Below are 19,727 nucleotides of genomic sequence, written 5' to 3' on the forward strand. Positions count from 1 at the left end.
ACATAAAATAAGAAAACTTTATCATGAGAAAAAATTTCCAACTACCAGAATTCCTACTTATGACACAATAATAAAGAGCATAATTATATACCACAAGACTAATCTAGGAGGGTGTTTGGATTGCCTTAAAAGCTGGTAATTTAGGTTTGACCAAGTATTCACATTCTTATCCCTTACACTTTATAAATTCCCTAAATACCCTTCACAATGAAAGGCCCTAACTCTATTTGTTTCTTTTCTTTCTTCTTCCTCAGCTGCCTTCTATCTCTGCATTCCTTATTAGTTCAAGTTGAGTGGATTTTCTCACTTAAAATATCGTAAAACAATTTATCACGTAAAGAAAGTTCACCCAATATTTCGCAGATTCTAAATGTACCGAACTGTTATGTATTGCGCTGTTGGACTTTGCCAAGGCTTTCGATCTAGTCATTGCAAACTCGAGTTTTACGAAGCGGGATGAACATTTGGTTACTTACCAAAGTTCGGTGGCGAAGACTCAGATTGACTATCTCCTCCTCAGGAGATGCGACAGAAGGTTGTGCGAGGACTGCAAGGTTATCCCAGGTGAGACCCTCTCAACGCAGCATAGGCTTTTGGTGATGGACATTTGTATTAGGATAAGGAGGAAGAAGAGGTCAGTACAAGGACGCCCCAGGATTAGGTGGGGCGCCTTAACTAAGGATAAAGCTAAGGAGTTGGAAGGAAGGTTATCGGCAATGGGAGCTTGGAGAAGTAGTGGGGACGCAAACACAATGTGGTCGACGACGGCGGACTGTATAAGAAAGGCGGCGAGAGAGGTGTTAGGGATATCTACGGGCCACAATGGTGGCCACAAAGGAGATTGGTGGTGGAATGCAGTTGTCCAAGGTAAAGTGGAAGCAAAGAAGGCGGCTTACCTGCGGTTAGTAGGGAGCACTAACGAGGAGGAGAAGAGAGAGAACGGCCAAAGGTATAAGGTAGCTAGGAAGGAGGCGAAGATGGCAGTGACGGAGGCTAAGACGACAGCTTTTGCTCGTCTGTATGAGGAACTAAGGAACAAAGGTGAGGAGAAGAAGTTATTCCGACTCACTAAGGCGAGAGAGAGGACAACTCGGGATCTGGACCAAGTGAGGTGCATAAAAGATGATGATGGCAAAGTTTTGATGGGAGATGACCAGATTAAGAGGAGGTGGCAGACCTACTTTCATAAACTTCTAAGTGAAGAAGGGGATCAGGATATTATACTTGGGGAATCGAGGAATGACGACAGTCACCATGAATTAAGTAATTGTAGGGACATTGAGATCGATGAAGTCATGGAGGCAATGCGTAAGATGAGAAGGGGCAGAGCTACCGGGCCAGACGAAATTCCGGTTGAACTGTGGAGGTGTGTGGGTAGAGCAGGCTTGGAATGGCTTACTGCATTGTTTAGTGTTATATTCAAGACTAATAGGATGCCTGAAGAGTGGAGGTGGAGTACAATGGTCCTGTTGTATAAGAACAAAGGTGATGTCCAGAGCTGTAACAACTATAGGGGCATCAAATTACTAAGTCATACCATGAAAGTTTGAGAGAGAGTGGTAGAAATGAGAGTGCGAAGGACGGTGTCTATTTCAGACAACCAGTTCGGGTTTATGCCGGGACGATCTACCACAGAAGCTATCCACCTTATTAGGAGGATGGTGGAACAGTACAGGGATAGGAAGAAGGATCTCCACATGGTGTTTATTGATCTGGAAAAAGCGTACGATAGGGTTCCTAGGGAGGTCTTATGGAGCTGCTTAGAGGATAAAGGGGTCCCGATTGACTATATTAGGGTGATTAAAGACATGTATGATGGAGCTAAGACTCGGGTTAGGACAGTAGGAGGCGACTCTGAACACTTTCCAGTTATTACGGGGTTGCACCAAGGGTCTGCGCTCAGCCCATTCCTATTTGCCCTGGTGATGGATGCACTGACTCATCATATTCAAGGGGAGGTGCCATGGTGCATGCTATTTGCTGATGACATTATTCTAATTGACGAGACACGAGGCGGCGTCAACGAGAGGCTAGAGATTTGGAGACATGCTCTTGAGTCTAAAGGTTTCAAGTTGAGCAGGACGAAGACGGAATACCTCGAGTGCAAATTTGGAGTTGAGCCGACGGAAGCGGGAGTTGAAGTGAGGCTTGACTCTCAAGTCATTCCCAAGAGGTGTAGTTTCAAGTACCTTGGATCGGTTATTCAGGGGATCGGGGAGATTGACGAGGATGTCACACACCGTATAGGGGTGGGGTGGATGAAGTGGCGGTTAGCGTCGGGAGTCTTGTGTGACAAGAAAGTGTCACCATTACTAAAAGGTAAGTTTTATAGAGCAGTGGTTAGGCCTGTCATGTTATATGGAACTGAATGTTGGCCGGTAAAGAACTCACACATCCAGAAGATGAAAGTAGCAGAGATGAGGATGTTGAGGTGGATGTGCGGGGATGGATAAGATTAGGAATGAAGATATTCGAGAGAAGGTGGGCGTGGCCCCCATGGAGGACAAAATGCGGGAAGTAAGACTCAGATGGTTCGGTCACATTCAGAGGAGGAGCACTGATGCACCGGTGAGGAGGTGTGAGCGACTGGCTGTAGTGGGCATGCGGAGAGGTAGAGGACGACCTAAGAAGTATTGGGGAGAAGTGATCAGACATGACATGGCGCGACTTAGGATTACTGAGGACATGGCCCTTGACAGGGAATTATGGAGGTCGAGCATTAAGGTTGTAGGTTAGGGGAGAGTTATGAATATTTCTACAGCACAATAGAGTGAGACTAGCCAGTTAGGAGTTAGACTGAGAATGTCATTGGTCGTCTATTGATGCAGGGCTTTACCTACTAGTTTTACTATACCAGTCATCTATTTCGTATTTCGTATTCTGTATTTCATATCTCTTATTATGTTGTTATTTTATTATGCATTTTTATGGTACTAATATATCGGCTCCTGTTGTTTTGTTGAGCCGAGGGTCTCCTGGAAACAGCCTATCTACCCTTCGGGGTAGGGGTAAGGTCTGCGTACATATTACCCTCCCCAAACCCCACTTGTGGGATTATACTGGGTCGTTGTTGTTGTTGTTGTTGTTGTTGTTGTTGTATTCCAATAAATAATTTATATTTGTTAAAAATAATCTTATCTAATTAATTTAGAACTGAAAATGGATTATAATCTAGCAATAATTAGTTTATTTTAGTGTTGATAAGAATGTACCTTGGGCTTAACTCAACCCCAAAAGCTAGCTTGTGAGGTGATGATTGCCCAAGATCATATAAGGAGACCAAGATACCCATTACTCACCGATGTGGGACACAACTAAACACCCCCTCCCCCCCCCCACGCCCAGGCCTGCAACTGGAGCGTGGACAATATAAATGGGGGCCCAACATCGGTAACAATAAATTGGGATGGGCCTGGCTCTGATACCGTGATAAGAATGAACCTTGGGCCTAACTCAACCCCAAAAACTAGCTTGTGAGGTGATGATTGTCCAAGATCATATAAGGAGACAAAGATATTACAGGGATTTTAGTCATTTTAACAGAAAAAGGTTCTTATCAGCACTTTTCCACCAAACACATCAACTACTTATTTTAAGCTTCATCACTTCTAGCCAAACACGTAACTACTTCTTTTTTTAACTCAGCTCCAGCACTTCAAAAGTGCTTTTAAGCCCAAGTAAAGCTACTATTATTCAGCTAATCCCAATGGGCTCTAGATACACCCGGGCATATATCAGCATTAAATCTCTTGATTCTCACCGTGCTCCCTCAAACTCAAGGTAGAGAAGGAATTTGTAAATCCAAACTGGCACGCTGCCACAAAAAGTTATTCTCAAAGGAACAATGATTTGTAAAACATCATTAAAATAGCGTCGCCGATATAGTGTCACCAGAAAGACAAGAAGTGTTGAAATTATCATCCACTGAAAGTCACAGATAAGTGCTTCTCATATCACACTAAAAGGAATCTCCTCCCAATTACCAATAAGAGATATGATAATAAAATTTCCACGACATCATCGGCATAGTTTTGTTGAATGATAGAGGATTTCCAAGAAGATATTCTCCGTATCAAGATTTGATCCTCTAAGATTTGTCCATATCAAGTTTTGATTCTCTAAGATCTTTCCATATCAAATTTTGATTCTTTGTTTTATTTTATTTTGTATAATCCCAGATTTTATGGGATTTTGTTAGATTTTATGGGATTTTGTTTCTAACCTCTTCTTGTATGTAAAGCCATGTATATGACATTCAAAAATATGAATGAAATTATTCAAGTTTCTTACTCTTTCCACATGGTATCAGAGCCTTGGGCTTATTACTGACAGATTGTTTTCATTCATCCAGCTTTTCATCACATTTGTCCTCTTTATTCCGCCCAAGGGTTGATACCATTTGAAAACCATGTCCGAAGAGAGTACTATTGCGAATACTCCGGTCTCTGAAAATGTTTCTGCCACTGTAGAGCATAGCTCTACAGTTTCAACCGAAGATTTACAAAATATTCAAGCCTCTTATCGGTTGAATGGGAAAAATTATCTAAAATGGTCTCAGCTTGTTCGTACCTTTCTAAAAGGTAAAAGGAAATTAGGACATCTCCTCGGTACAGGACCATCCAAATAAGACCCCAAATTTGATGCATGGGATGAACATGATTCAATGGTGATGTCATGGTTATGGAACTCCATGCTTCCAGAAATTAGTGATACTGTTATGTTTCTGAATACTGCTAAGGAAATTTGGGATGCAGTGAAGGAGACATACTCTAAAGTTCATGATGCTGCCAGGATCCATGAAATATAAACAAAATTATCTGCAACAAAACAGGGAGCTCGATCTGTCACTGAATTTTCTAACCTTTTACAAGGGTTATGGCAAGAGATGGATCACTATCAATGCATTCAAATGCGTTGAACAGACGATGCTGTAATTTTGAAAAAATTTATTGAAAAAGAAAGAATTTATGATTTTCTTGCAGGCTAAATGCAGAGTTTGATGTTGTACGAGTGCAAATTTTAGGGAAAGAAGATCTGCCATCATTGAATGAGACAATGGCCATTATACGGACAGAGGAAGGACGGATGAGTGTTATGCTTGAAACTCAAATAAATGAAGGATCAGCTCTTATGACAAAAGGGACAAATAAAAAGGAATCTGGAGTTTCACAATTGGAGAGCACCATCAAGCCCGCAAGTTCATTCAAACCGATTGTCAACAGGGACAATCTTTACTGCACTTACTGCAAAAAGTACCGGCACACGAGAGAGATGTTGGAAACTCAATGGTAAACCTCCAACCAAAAATAATTTTGATGGAACGCAGGCACACATTGCTAGCAGCACTCAAGTTGATAAAAAAAGTCCATTAGTCCCAGAATTCAACAAAGAAGATATTGAGAAATTGAAGACATTGCTGGAATCTCTGGAGATATCATCTTTGGCAGGTAGTTGTTCAATGGCCTTTGCAGGTATTTCTTCCACTTTTGTTGCTAATGTTAGAGACAAATTTTCTCCAATGTGGGTGGTTGATTCCGGGGCAACTGATCATATGACTTGTTCCTCCCATCTCTTTATATCATATTCACCTTGCCCTAGCTATAAAAAAATAACTATAGCCGATGGTTCAGTTATTACTGTAGCTGGCCAAGGAGACATACAACTGGGAAAATCTTTGATACTTAAGAATGTTCTTCATGTCCCAAAGTTATTTGCAAATCTCATTTCTGTCCACAAAGTCACCAAAGATTCCAAATGCAAAGTAACCTTTTTCTCTTCATATTGTGCATTTCAGAAACAGGACACGAAGGAGATGATTGGGCGTGCTAGTGAGATACAATTAAGAATTCTTTATCTAGTTCATTCTTGTCTGAATCTGTTATATCCAATAAAGAGAGAGTTTGGCTCTATCATCGTCGCTTAGGTCATCCTTCTTTTTATGTAATCAAGCTAATGTTTCCATCGTTATTCAAAAATTTGGTTGTTGAGTTTTTTCATTGTGAAGATTGTGAAATCGCAAAACATAAACGTGTTTCCTTTCCAATAAGCAACAAAAGATGTCAGACTCCATTTTCTCTTATTCATAGTGATGTATGGGGACCCTCTTCCATTCCTAATATTTCCGGTGCTAGATGGTTTGTGTCATTCATTGATGATTGTACAAAAGTAACATGGATCTATTTGTTAAAGCAAAAATCAGATGTCAGCCACGTTCTTCCTACCTTTTTTAATCCGGTTAAAACCCAATTTGATATGACAATTAAAAGATTTCGTTCTGATAATGCCAAGGACTACTTCAATCAAAACCTCTCTATTTTCTTCAAAAATGAGGGAATTATTCACGAATCTTCATGTGTCAATACTCCTCAAACAAAATGGGATAGCGGAGAGAAGAAACGGTTTGTTACTTGACATTACTAGATCACTATTGTTTCACAAAAGGGTTCCAAATCAGTATTGGGGGGAAGCTGTCCTAACTGCTGCATATCTTAGTAACAGAATACCATCAAGAATTCTGAATTTTAAGAGCCCACTTAATATTCTTAGGAGTTTCTTCCTGAATTTCGAAAATTACAGTAAATTGATTCCTAGAATCTTTGGGAGTATTGCCTACGTTCACATTCATTCTCAGAATAGAGGCAAATTAGATCCACGTGCTCTTAAGTGTGTTTTCATTGGATATTCTCCTACTCAAAAAGGATATAAGTGTTACCAACCATCAACCAAGAAGTTTTTTGTTTCAGCTGATGTCACATTTGATGAAAGTGAGTCATTTTTTAAAAATTCTTACATTCAGGGGGAGTTATTGGATGGAAAAGGATCTCTAGACTTATCACTACTTGATTTGTCTATTCCTAGCCATGACAAATCCTTATCTATGTCCTTGCGTGACTCATATGAGTCTCTAAATCCTAATGAACCTATTGAGTCTTCTAATCTTGATATAGATAAAGGAATTCAAGAAAGTAATCCACCATTGCTGGTCTATTCCAGAAGAAAGAGGCTAACTGATCAAACTACTCAACCACAATTATCTCCTCATGTTCCTGCTCCTAATACCTATCCTGAACCTGTTGAACAATCAGAAACACCAAACCAAACTGATCATAAAGATCATAACCAACCAAATGATCTTGATCTTCCCATTGCACTTAGAAAGGGAACCAGACCCTGCACACAACACCCTTTGTGCCTTTCCTTGACATATCAAAACCTATCCCCAAGCCATAAAACTTTTCTCAGTAACCTCCACACAATTCCTGTTCCAAAAAATTTGTTTGAAGCATTAGGCAACAAAGAGTGGGAAGAAGCTATGAGGGTGGAAATGGAAACATTGCAGAAGAATAAAACTTGGGAAATGGTGGAATTACCAAAAGGGAAAAAGCCGGTAGGGTGTAGATGGGTGTTTACCGTGAAATACAAGTCTGATGGGTCTATAGAAAGATTTAAAGCACGTTTGGTAGCAAAGGGTTACACACAGACCTATGGAATTGATTATTTGGAGACTTTTGCCCCAGTGGCAAAAATGAATACAGTGAGGATCTTATTGTCATTGGCTGAGATTTTTAATTGGAACCTACAGCAATTTGATGTTAAAAATGCTTTTCTACATGGAGATTTAGATGAGGAGATCTATATGGAGGTACCACCTGGTTTTGAAAGCAAGAAGGGAATGGTATGTAGACTGAAGAAGGCACTCTATGGACTAAAGCAATCACCCTGTGCATGGTTTGGAAGATTTACAAAGGTTATGATCAAGCTAGGCTATCGGCAGAGTCAAGGAGACCACACCTTGTTCATAAGGCACTCAAAAACAAGAAAGGTAAGGTCTATGTAGATGATATCATAGTAACGGGTGATGATTCAGAGGAGATACACAATTTGAAGAATTGTTTACTCAAGGAATTTGATATCAAAGATCATGGAAAATTAAAGTATTTTTTGGGAATTGATGTAGCACATTCTAAACAAGGAATCTTTATTTCCCAACAAAAATATGTGCTTGATTTGTTGAAAGAAACAGGAAAATTAGGGTGTAAACCAGTGGCCACACCAATTGAATATAATCATGGGTTGTGTAATTCTCCAGAAGATTTTGTGGTAGATAAAGGCTCATATCAAAGGCTTGTAGGGAAATTGATCTACTTGTCTCATACAAGGCCAGACATTGCTTTTGCTGTAAGTGTCGTTAGCCAATTTATGCATGACCCTAGAGAAATGCATCTTCAAGCGGCGAACAGGATTCTACAATATCTTAAAGGAAGCCCCGGAAAAGGAATATTATTCAGAAGAGGAGGAGACATGGTTTTAGAGGCTTATATTGATGCGGATTATGCTGGTTCATTAGTGGATCGAAGGTCAACTTCTGGATACTGTACCTTTTTAGGAGGAAATCTTGTGACTTGGAGAAGTAAAAAACAGAATGTGGTGGCCAGATCAAGTGCAGAATCCGAGTTCAGATCTATGGCGATGGGAGTTTGTGAGTTGTTATGGTTAAAGATAATCCTTGATGATTTGAAGATAAGATGGGAAGGACTTATGAGACTATATTGTGACAATAAATCAGCAATAAATATAGCTCATAATCCTGTACAGCTTGATCGCACTAAGCATATTGAGGTAGATAGACACTTCATTAAGGAGAAATTAGATAGTGGACTCATCTGTACACCATTTGTATCTACAAAAGATTAGTTGGCCGATGTTTTAACAAAAGGACTGTCAAACAATGTGTTTCAAGACCTGATAAGCAAGCTAGGAATGGAAGATATCCATTCACCAGCTTGAGGGGAGTATTGAATGATAGAGGATTTCCAAGAAGATATTCTCCATATCAAGATTTGATCCTCTAAGATTTGTCCATATCAAGTTTTGATTCTCTAAGATCTTTCTATATCAAATTTTGATTCTTTGTTTTATTTTATCCCAGATTTTATGGGATTTTGTAAGATTTTATGGGATTTTGTTTCTAACCTCTTCTTGTATATAAAGCCATGTATATGACATTCAAAAATATGAATGAAATTATTCAAGTTTCTTACTCTTTCCACAGAAATGATAGCTGGAGAATAGCCAAATAAATTTCCACAATAATGATACAATGCAATACCCAAACTTTAATACCATGGTATCAAGAAATGATACAAGTCTTGAATAAGAATCTATGACATGCAAGAACATCCTAGTTGACAATCCCTTACTCCAGCAGCATCTAGGGTTCCTTGATTCAAATGGCATGAATAGATATTCAATGTTTTGCAATTAAAACAACAAAAACAACTGGAGGCATTTTCTTGATAACTGGAACCTCCTTATAAGGAGAAAAATGAACTAAGCATTCTTCTTACAACTAGATCCAATCTCCTAGTCCCTCAGAAAGAAAAAAGAGCTTTCCCTTTTGGGAATGGAAAACTGAAACTTATGGTTTGATATATAATAAATTATCCTATTTTTGCAGACACCTGATTAAGTTCGATAATCAATGCTCCATTCTTCATTTATTTCTCGAAACAGTGATCTGAAATTTAATGTGCACAATAGAGACTCAATTCATGTTCTGAGACCATATGAGGAAAAAGAAGGCAACACGACTTTCCTGGAACAAATATCCAAATTTAATGTTCAAATGAGGGACTGAATATCCAAATTCTGAATCATGAAGAAAAAGAAGAAAAGATATTTTTTTCAGAACTATGACCGTAAAATTATGTTCAGAGGAGGACTCAATACCCAAATACTCATCCCCTGAAGACAGAAAAGAAGTTCGAAAATGTTTTACTAGAAAATTCACCTGAAAAACAGCCAGAATAATGGTCAAAGGAGATAGTGCCACCAAACATCACCAAAAGACAACAATATTATGGAGAAACAAAAAACTTTGCAATTATGCCTTCTTCCAGTATGTGGAAGCTAATTATGTTTACTTAAGATTGTAGAGGCTGATACCATATAGTCAAAGAGAAAAACTCGTGTTGAATTGATTTTAGACAATACATTAAACAGTATTCATGATATAGGAGTTTAGATTACATAAAATCAGAAAATTTTAAGCTAAGAAAACTTTCCTAATCACTGGAATTCCTAATCATGGGCAACCAGAAAGAATAAAGCATATTACCTAGATATACTCTTAACATACAACTACATTAAATCCTCGACTATCTACAAGGGGAGGGTTAGAGTGCATCTTGGTTCTGAAATTCAAATTGGCAAGTGGGAGTTTTAACATTTCACTAGACTTCTAGCAAGCTTTTTAATTCATCACCAGAAATAAGCTATGCAAAAAAAAGCAAGTACCTTCGCAACTGCAGTTCCAGATCCCATGGCAATTCCAATGTTTGCTTTCTTCAATGCAGGTGCATCATTGACTCCATCTCCAGTCATAGCAACCTTAGAATTAAAATATCAGAAAAACATATCAATATGAAAAGAAAAGAGAAAGAACTAAATTTGTCAACACAAGAATAATTTGGCCGGAAAGATATTTCACAAGCATGGAACTAAAAGAACGAAAAATCTAAGTCTCTTTCTGCAAATTTATGGTGCATTCCAATATGAAGAATATTAGCAAGCTTTGATAATCAAAACACTCACGACAAGGCTAAGGGACCCTGTTCATTTAAACAAGGATAAAACAAGTTTCACATGCAAAGTATTAGAAAGAAGTAATGATCGAGGAAACCAATCAACGTAGTTATGGTCCATTTCAATGATAACAATTGTTAAGCAAACTCAGGCGGTGAAAATACTTGACAAGAGGCTAGAAGACAGCAAATTTACACAAGGACAAGAGAATATTCATATAAAAAGTTTGGAAAGAGGTAATAACAGAAGGAATCCTGTACCTCGTACTCTGTATTTAAAACAGCTCAAAACAGAGGTATACGCTTGTCATTGCTACTAACCATTTCAATGGGAGGAGTTGTCAAGTAATCTTACATTAAAAAGTACTCGAGAAGGTAAACTAAACCTATAGGACATGCGAAGACACAACATATCAGAGACTAACCAAAAGAAGCACTCAAGATGCCAAAGTACCCCTCCATGCAGGTTAATAAGCAAGTTAAAGCACTCAAGATGCCAAAGTACCCAAACCCATGCAGATTAATAAGCAAGTTAACAGGCAGAACTAGAAGTTGCCCCAGCATATAGACAAAGAGATAATGATTTGCAAACAAATGATTGGCCGTACAAATGCAACTTCACCAGCCTTACTACACGTGCCATCATACTACCAGTTCAAAACAGTTTATCATGATGCATACTTTAAAAAAAAAAAAAATGTACTCATGACGAAGTTACGAACCATATTTTATGTCGTTCCTTTCTAGTCTAAAACAGAGGACCTGTGCAAGCACATTTTCATTTGAGGAAAGATCAAAGCGACAACCAAAAGAGGGGAGAGTTACCACTTCATTTTGATTCTGTAATGCTTCAACAAGCATCCTCTTGTGGGATGGTTCTACCCTGACATCATAAAAGATATCTGTCAATGGAAGGAAATCAACCACTATAAATGGCAGAAAAAGATAAGCTAGAACCAAGAGTCAATAAATTTATATATATAAATTAAAAATTAAAAAGGGTTCTAACAAGAAGCAAAGGTATTACCTGGATAAAATTGTCATTCGCTGTAATGCCACTGACTTCTGCAATGCCGGAAGTTCTTCAAACTCAGAAGCAGTGTAAGAAAACCCAGTAAAATCTCCCAAGTGATCAAAGGCACCGATTTTTTGGCACAAAGATTCTGCAGTTGTCTAAAATTATGCAGAAACTAAATTGGGTCAAAGCAGATTATTGCAGCTTAAACTATTCAGTATTCACCAGACTCTTCATTTTACCTTGTTATCCCCAGTAACAACGATTACACGTATGCCCGCATTCATACATGAAAGGATGGCATTTCTTACTTCATCCCTTGGTGGATCAAGCATCCCAACCTTTAATTAAGCAAATATTAGAGTAGTATACAACAACAACAACAACAACAACCCAGTGAGACCCCACATGTGGGGTCTGCGGAGGGTAGTGTGTACGCAGACCTTACCCCTACTCCGGAGGAGTAGAGAGGCTGTTTCTGGTAGACCCTCGGCACAAGAAGGAAAGAGACAATGTATCAGTAGCAGCAAAGGATAACCAGAAAATAGAGAGCAAAGTATTAACACTAAGCATCAACAAAGGCACAATACTACATACGCAAGGGAATAATATGTACATACAGGGCCGCTAAACATACTATAGCCTAACTTTCGACCTTAAAGAAGTATTAAGAACATAACTGAAGCCCCTAGCAGCCTAAAACAAAACATTATCACACTAGCCTCCTATCTCCTAACCTACAACCCTAGTGCTCGACCTCCACAACTTCCTATCAAGAGCCATGTCCTCGGAAATCTGCATCCGCACCATGTCCTGCCTGATCACCTCTCCCCAATATTTCTTAGGCCGCCCTCTATCTCTCCTCATACCCGTCAAGGCCAACCGTTCACACCTCCTCACCGGTGCATCCAGGCTTCTCCTCTTCATGTGCTCGAACCATCTAAGCCTAGCTTCCCGCATCTTGTCTTCTATGGGAGCCACGCCCACCTTCACCCGAATATCGTCATTCCTAATCTTATCTAGCTTACTGTGTCCGCACATCCATCTCAGCATCCTCATCTCTGCAACTTTCATCTTCTGGATATGAGAATTCTTCACTGGCCAGCACTCTGCACCATACAACATGGTCGGCCTAACAACCGTTCGATAGAACTTTCCTTTAAGTTCCGGAGGCACCTTCCTGTCACACAGGACACTAGACGCTAGCCTCCATTGATCCACCCCACTCCTACACGGTGCGTGACATCCTCGTCAATATCCCCATCCCCCTGTATAATCGACCCCAGGTACTTAAAGCTCCCTTTCTTGGGGATGACTTGTGAGTCCAGCCTCACGTCCACGTCCGCTTCACCCGGCACGCTGCTGAACTTGAAATCCACGTATTCAGTCTTAGTCCTGCTCAACTTGAAACCTTTAGACTCAAGGGTCCGTCTCCAAACCTCCAACCTCTCGTTAACACTGCCTCGCGTCTCATTAATCAGTACTATATCATCAGCGAATAACATACACCATGGCATTTCCCCTTGGATATGGTGTGTCAGTGCATCTATCGTCAGGGCAAATAAGAACGGGCTGATCGCAGATCCTTGGTGTAGCCCCATAACAACCGGGAAATGCTCCGAGTCACCCCCCACTATCCTTAGCCGAGTCTTAGCTCAATCATACATATCCTTAATCACCGTAATATAAGCCGCCGGAACACCTTTCACCTCCAGGCATCTCCAAAGAACTTCCCTAGGTACCTTATCATAAGCTTTCTCTAGGTCAATAAACACCGTGCGCAAATCCCTCCTCCTATCCCTGTACAGTTCCACCAACCTCCGAATAAGATGGATCGCTTCCGTAGTGGAACGACCAGGCATGAACCCAAACTGATTCTCAGAAGCCTCCTCCCTTTCATGGTATGACTCAATAGCTTGATGCCCCTATAGTTGTTACAGTTCTGGATATCGCCTTTGTTCTTGTATAGCGGAATCATCGTACTCCACCTCCATTCCTCTAGCATCTTCTTCATCTTGAAAATAACATTAAACAGCCCAGCTAGCCACTTCAATCCTGCTCTACCCACATACTTCCAAAATTCTATTGGAATTTCATCTGGCCCTGTCGCTCTGCCCCTGCTCATCTTACGCATAGCCCCGACAACCTCCTCGACTCTAATGCGCCTACAGTAGCTAAAATCTCGGTGACACTCGGAGTGCTCCAATTCCCCTAGCACAATGTCTCCGTCCCCTTCATCATTTAGCAGCTTATGGAAGTACGTCTGTCACCTCCGCTTAATCTGTGCGTCCTCTATTAACATTTGGCCTTCCTCGTCCTTGATGCACCTCACTTGGTCTAGATCCCGAGCCGTCTTCTCTCTCGCCTTGGCCAGCCGGAACAACTTCTTATCTCCGGTTTTTCCCCCAATTCTTCGTATAAGTGAACCAAATGCTACACTCTTCGCTTCCGTGACCGCTAACTTCGCCACCTTCTTAGCTTCCTTATAACTTACTCTGTTCCTCTGCCTCTCTTCCCCATCCGTACTCTCCACTAACCGTCGATACGCCGCTTTCTTTAACTCCACCTTACCCTAGACCTCGGCATTCCACCACCAGTCATCCTTGTGCCCGCCCGAGTAACCCTTCGAGACCCCTAGTACCTCTCGTGCCGCCTTCCTAATACTGTTCGCCATCATCGTCCACATACCGCTAGCTTCCCCACTGCTTCTCCAGGCCCCCATAGCCAATAGCCACCTCCCCAGCTCGTGAGCTTTCTCCTTCGTCAAGGCACCCCACCTAATCCTCGGACTACCCCGAACCACCCTCCTCTTCCTCCTTATCGGGATGCTGACGTCCACCACCAAGAGCCGATGTTGGGTCGCGAGTGACTCACTCGGGATAACCTTGCAATCCTTGCACAACCCTTTATCATAGTTCCTTAGGCGAAGATAATCGATCTGAGTCTTAGCCACCGTACTCTGAAAAGTAACCAAATGCTCCTCTCTCTTCGGGAACATAGAGTTCGCAATCACCAACTCAAAAGCCTTAGCGAAATCCAATAGAGAAGTTCTACCTCCGTTCCTAACCCCAAAGCCACAGCCGCCATGCACCTCGCCATAACTACTGGCAGACGCGCCGATATGCCCGTTGAAATCCCCTCCTATAAATAACTTCTCTGTGGGCGGAATACCACGCACCACTTCATCTAAACCCTCCCAAAACACCTCTTAACCTCTTCATCCAAACCCGCTTGGGGCGCGTAGGCGCTAATGACATTTAGAGTGAGCCCTCCAACCACTAACTTAATAAACATTAGTCTATCACTCACTCGTCTAACCTCAACCACTGACTCTCTAAGATCCTTATCCACCAGAATACCCACTCCGTTCTTACCCTTCGAGCGTCCAGAGTACCACAGTTTAAACCCATCTATATTCCTCACCTTCGATCCTGCCCACTTAGTCTCGTGAACACATGCTATATGATCAATATTAAAATGAGAGCAGCATAAATGTAAATTGGTAAAGTTTTGCCTGGACAAGTAAACTACAACAACAACATGTCCATCAAACATCTGACTTAATCGGATAGTGAGAGGGTAGGAGGCACCACAAAGAAAATTTCTTAAATCATACTATTCCCTCCGTTCCGGTTTATGTGATCCTATTTCCTTTCTGGTTCGTTCCAAAAAGAATGACCCATTTCTAAATTTGGAAACAATTTAGCTTAAACTTTCAATTCTACACTTAATGAGAAACTTTTATAACCACACAAATACTCTGGACCCTTTTTGACTTGTTTAGGACTATAAATTCAAAAAGTCTCCATTTTTTTTAAATTATGTTCCCAATCAAACAGGTTCACATAAATTGGAACGGAAGGAGTATGATTTATAGTAGGAACATGGATGCACAGTTGGAAAAAGGCTCTTTGGATGCAAATCTACTACATCAATGTTTCAGCAGCTAAATGTCACCAAAATAAATAAATAAACACTATGCCTCTATCCCAGATGAGTCGGGTTCAACTTTTGAATCAATTACATCCAGTCCCTTGGCTAGCCAACACATCACGCGATGCACTCTTACCATTAGACCATAGCTGGTCTAGCCCTGGAGGTCTGAATACTGTCTATTTTATTAATGCCAACTTGTGATATATAAGAATTTAGCCGATACTAATTTTGAATGACAGAATATTCATAGTAGGACAAAAGGGAACATAACAGTAGTGACATTGTATACACAAATAAGAGTAAGCTCCCTAATCTCTTTCTGTATCTAGAGGAGCTATTCCTTCAAAGGAACTTGTTGCGTTGAACAAATTAAAGTAAGACAACCTAATTGAAAAAAGACTCCTTCATTGTCAATCTATACTATTAATTTCAAGGCATTTGTATCAGGCAATACCTAAGAAGCACACGTCCAAATGAACCTCTTCCGTCCCATATCCACACATGTATTTCAACCTTAACCGAAACATAAGATCTTTACTAGAAAAACCATTTATAAACAACTCCAGGGCTATGATCTTAAAGGTACCTTTGAGGCGCACTTAAACCTTGAACTTATATGTAGCACAGAGTAAGCAATTTAACTCACATAGGTGGTGCTTTAATGTAAACAACGAGGTACTAAGACATGCACTTCAACACCCACGTGTTCTTGACTTTTAATTCAAGGGAAAAAGGCGAAAAGTTGGTTAAATCTTGCGTGAAAGCACGAGAGAAAAATATATTATTGATATCTTCTATTAAGTGTTTTACAATAGCCCTATTTATAACTATAAACTACACATATTCTACTCGTATTCCATGCAGCACAGAGTAAGCAATTTAACTCACATAGGTGGTGCTTTAATGTAAGCATCGAGGTACTAAGCCATGCACTTCAATACCCACGTGTTCTTGACTTTTAATTCAAGGGAAAATACAGAGTCTGGTGTAGAGCCTATGCAGTGTAATAAAAGGCGAAAAGTTGGTTAAATCTTGAGTGAAAGCACGGGAGAAAAATATATTATTGATATCCTCTATTAAGTATTTTACAATAGCCCTATTTATAACTATACATATTCTACTCTTATTCCATGTGGGATTAGGGATATCTACATAACTATCTAACCCCCCCCCCGACCCCCTCAAGCCGGTGCATACAAATCATATGTACCTAACTTGTTACATATGTTACTAATACGAGGACTAGTAAGGGACTTGGTGAAAATATCTGCAAGCTGATCATTTGACATCACAAATTTTGTAGCAATATCTCCTGAGAATATCTTTTCTCTGTCGAAGTGACGGCCAACCTCAATGTGTTTAGTTCTCTCATGGAATACCGAATTTGATGCAATATGAAGGGCAGCTTGATTATCACACAAGTTTCATCTTGCTGATTTCACCAAATTTCAAATCCTTGAGCAAATGTTTGATCCAAACTAGCTCACATGTTGCCACAGCCGTTGCTCGATATTCTGCTTCTGCACTAGACCGAGCAACCACATTCTGTTTCTTGCTCTTTCAAGACACCAATTACCTCGTACTAAAACACAATATCCAAACGTAGAACGTCTATCAAAAGGTGATCCTGCCCAGTCAGCATCTGAATATCCAATAATTTGCTCATGGCCTCAATCTTCAAACATTAATCTTTTGTTTGCCTAGAGCTGATTTTATATATCGAAGAATGCAAACAATTGCATCCCAATAACTATCACAAGGAGAATCCATAATTGACTCACTACACTCACATGAAAAGCAATGTCAAGTTTAGTCACTGTGCGGTAATTTAATTTACCAACTAGCCGGATATATCTTGCAGGATCGCTAAGCGGCTCCCCTGGTCCTGGCAAAATTTTAGAATTCGGATCCATGGGAGTGTCAACAGGTCTCCAGCCTGTCATTCTTGTCTCCTCAAGAATGTCCAAGGTATACTTCTGTTATAAGATCACAATACCTGAGCTAGACTAAGCAACCTCAATACCCAGAAAATACTTTAATCCGCCCAGATCCTTAGTCTGAAAGTGTTGAAAGAGATGTTGCTTCAACTTAGTAATACCATCCTAATCATTGTCGGAATAACATCAACATAAACCACCAGATAAATACAGATATTTGAAGCAGAATACCGATAAAACACAAAGTGATTAGTTTCATTACGAGTCATGCCAAACTCCTGAATAATTGTGCTAAACTTACCAAACCAGGCTCGAGGAGACTGCTTTAGACCATAGAGTGGCAAAACCGACATACAAAGCCACTAGACTCCCCCACAAAAACAAAACCAGGTGGTTGCTCCATATAAACCTCATCCTCAAGGTCACTATGAAGAAAAGCATTCTTAATGTCCAATTGATAGAGAAGCCAATGGCGAACAGCACCCATGTATAGAAAAATACAGATTGATGCTATTTTAGCCATGGGAGAGAAATTATCACTATAATCGAGCCCAAATATCTGAGTATTCCCTTTGGCAACAAGACGAGCCTTAAGTCGATCAACCTGGCCATCTGGACCAACTTTGACTGCATACACCCAATGATAACCAACAGTCGATTTACCCGAAGGAAGAGGAACAAGCTCCCAAGTACCATTCATATATAAAGCAGACATCTCGTCAATCATCGCATGTAGAGGTAGGGGTGGAAACGAAGGACAAAGATGATGCAAATGCATAATGGGGTAATGACAGACGATGGTAATTTAAACCGACATTATGGGGATTAGGATTAAGTGTGGGTCGTATACCTTTCCGTAGTGCAATCGGTTGACTAAGAGTAGACAAGTCCGCAGTATTAGCAAGGTCAGGTGCATGACGTGAATCAGCTGGGCCTGTTGATGGGCGCGGACGACGATGATAAGTCAGGAGTGGTGGAGCGGTAGAAGGTTGAGTTGAACTAGGTGGTGAGCTTGGAGTTATAGGTGGTGGAGCTAGAATTGGAAATGTAGGTGGTGAAGCTGCAGTTGTAGAGGAAGATGAATGGGAGATAGTGATTGAATCTCCAAAAGATGGAACTAGTAGCACCTCAGAAATATCTAAGTGATTATCTGAACCTGTTAAGTATGATTGGGTTTCAAAGAAGGTGACATCAGCAAACATAAGGTACCGCTGGAGGTCAGGTGAATAGCATCTATATCCCTTTTTGCGTTCTCGAGTAACTCAAAAATATGCATTTAAGAGCACAGGGAGCTAATTTATCTTTTCCTGGAGAAAGGTTATAAACAAAACACGTGCTCCCAAAGACACGGGGTGTAAGAAAGAACAAAGGTAAGTGGGGAAACAAGATAGAGAATGGAACTTGATTCTGGATAGCTGAGGATGACATACGATTAATTAGATAGCAAGATGTAACAACTGCATCCCCAAAAAACGCAACGGAACATGAGATTGTAAGAGTAGGGTACGAGCAGTTTCAATAAAATATCTATTCTTTCTTACAGCTACCCCATTTTATTGAGATGTATACGGACAAGATGTTTGATGAATAATCCCACGAGAGTTCATAAACTGCTGAAATGGGGAAGACAAATACTCTAGGGCACTATCACTATGAAATGTGCAGATAGAAACCGCAAATTGATTTTGAATTTCAGCGTGAAAGGTCTGGAAAATAGAAAATAACTCAAATCGATTTTTCATCAAAAATATCCAAGTGCACCTAGGAATAATCATCAATGACATTGACAAGTAGCGGAATCCCAAGGTAGAACCGACCCGACTAGGACCCCAAACATCTGAATAGACTAAAGTGAAAGGTGACACTGCTCGATTATCAGGACGCAGAGAGAAATGGGAGAGAGTATGCTTACCGAACTGACATGACTCACACTCTAGAGTGGACAAGTGAGATACACCAGGCACCATTTTCTGAAGTTTTGACAAACTCAAATGTCCCAACTGTTTATGTAATAAATCGGGTGAATCAGTAACATGAGAAGTTGTTGAAGGAAGACAAGATGTGAGTCCATGTGATTTTTCAAGGATAAGGTAATAAAGTCCATTTGATTCATGCCCGGTACCAAGGATCCGCCCAATACTGCGTTCCTATGTAAAAACAAGGTCATCAAGAAACAAATCATAGCATTTAGGTGATTTGGCTAAGTGACTAACGACTATAAGATTAAAAAGACTACTGGAAACATAAAGAACTGAA

General features: G+C 40.3%; 1 protein-coding gene across 2 annotated transcripts in view; it reads right to left on the bottom strand.

Annotated features, from left to right (window-relative positions):
- The window catches only part of LOC104211965 (calcium-transporting ATPase 3, endoplasmic reticulum-type), a 74,454-nt gene that overhangs the window by 13,807 nt on the left and 40,920 nt on the right, over window positions 1-19,727 (bottom strand). For both annotated transcript variants that reach the window (XM_070162335.1, XM_070162336.1), the window contains 4 exons: window positions 11,841-11,939; window positions 11,611-11,756; window positions 11,409-11,466; window positions 10,297-10,389 (listed from right to left, as the gene is read on the bottom strand). In XM_070162335.1, the coding sequence (XP_070018436.1) occupies window positions 10,297-10,389; window positions 11,409-11,466; window positions 11,611-11,756; window positions 11,841-11,939 (396 nt within the window). The remainder of the gene's footprint in view (window positions 1-10,296; window positions 10,390-11,408; window positions 11,467-11,610; window positions 11,757-11,840; window positions 11,940-19,727) is intronic.

This window comes from Nicotiana sylvestris, chromosome 11 (assembly GCF_000393655.2).
Source record: "Nicotiana sylvestris chromosome 11, ASM39365v2, whole genome shotgun sequence".
NCBI classification, from domain to species: Eukaryota; Viridiplantae; Streptophyta; class Magnoliopsida; order Solanales; family Solanaceae; genus Nicotiana; species Nicotiana sylvestris.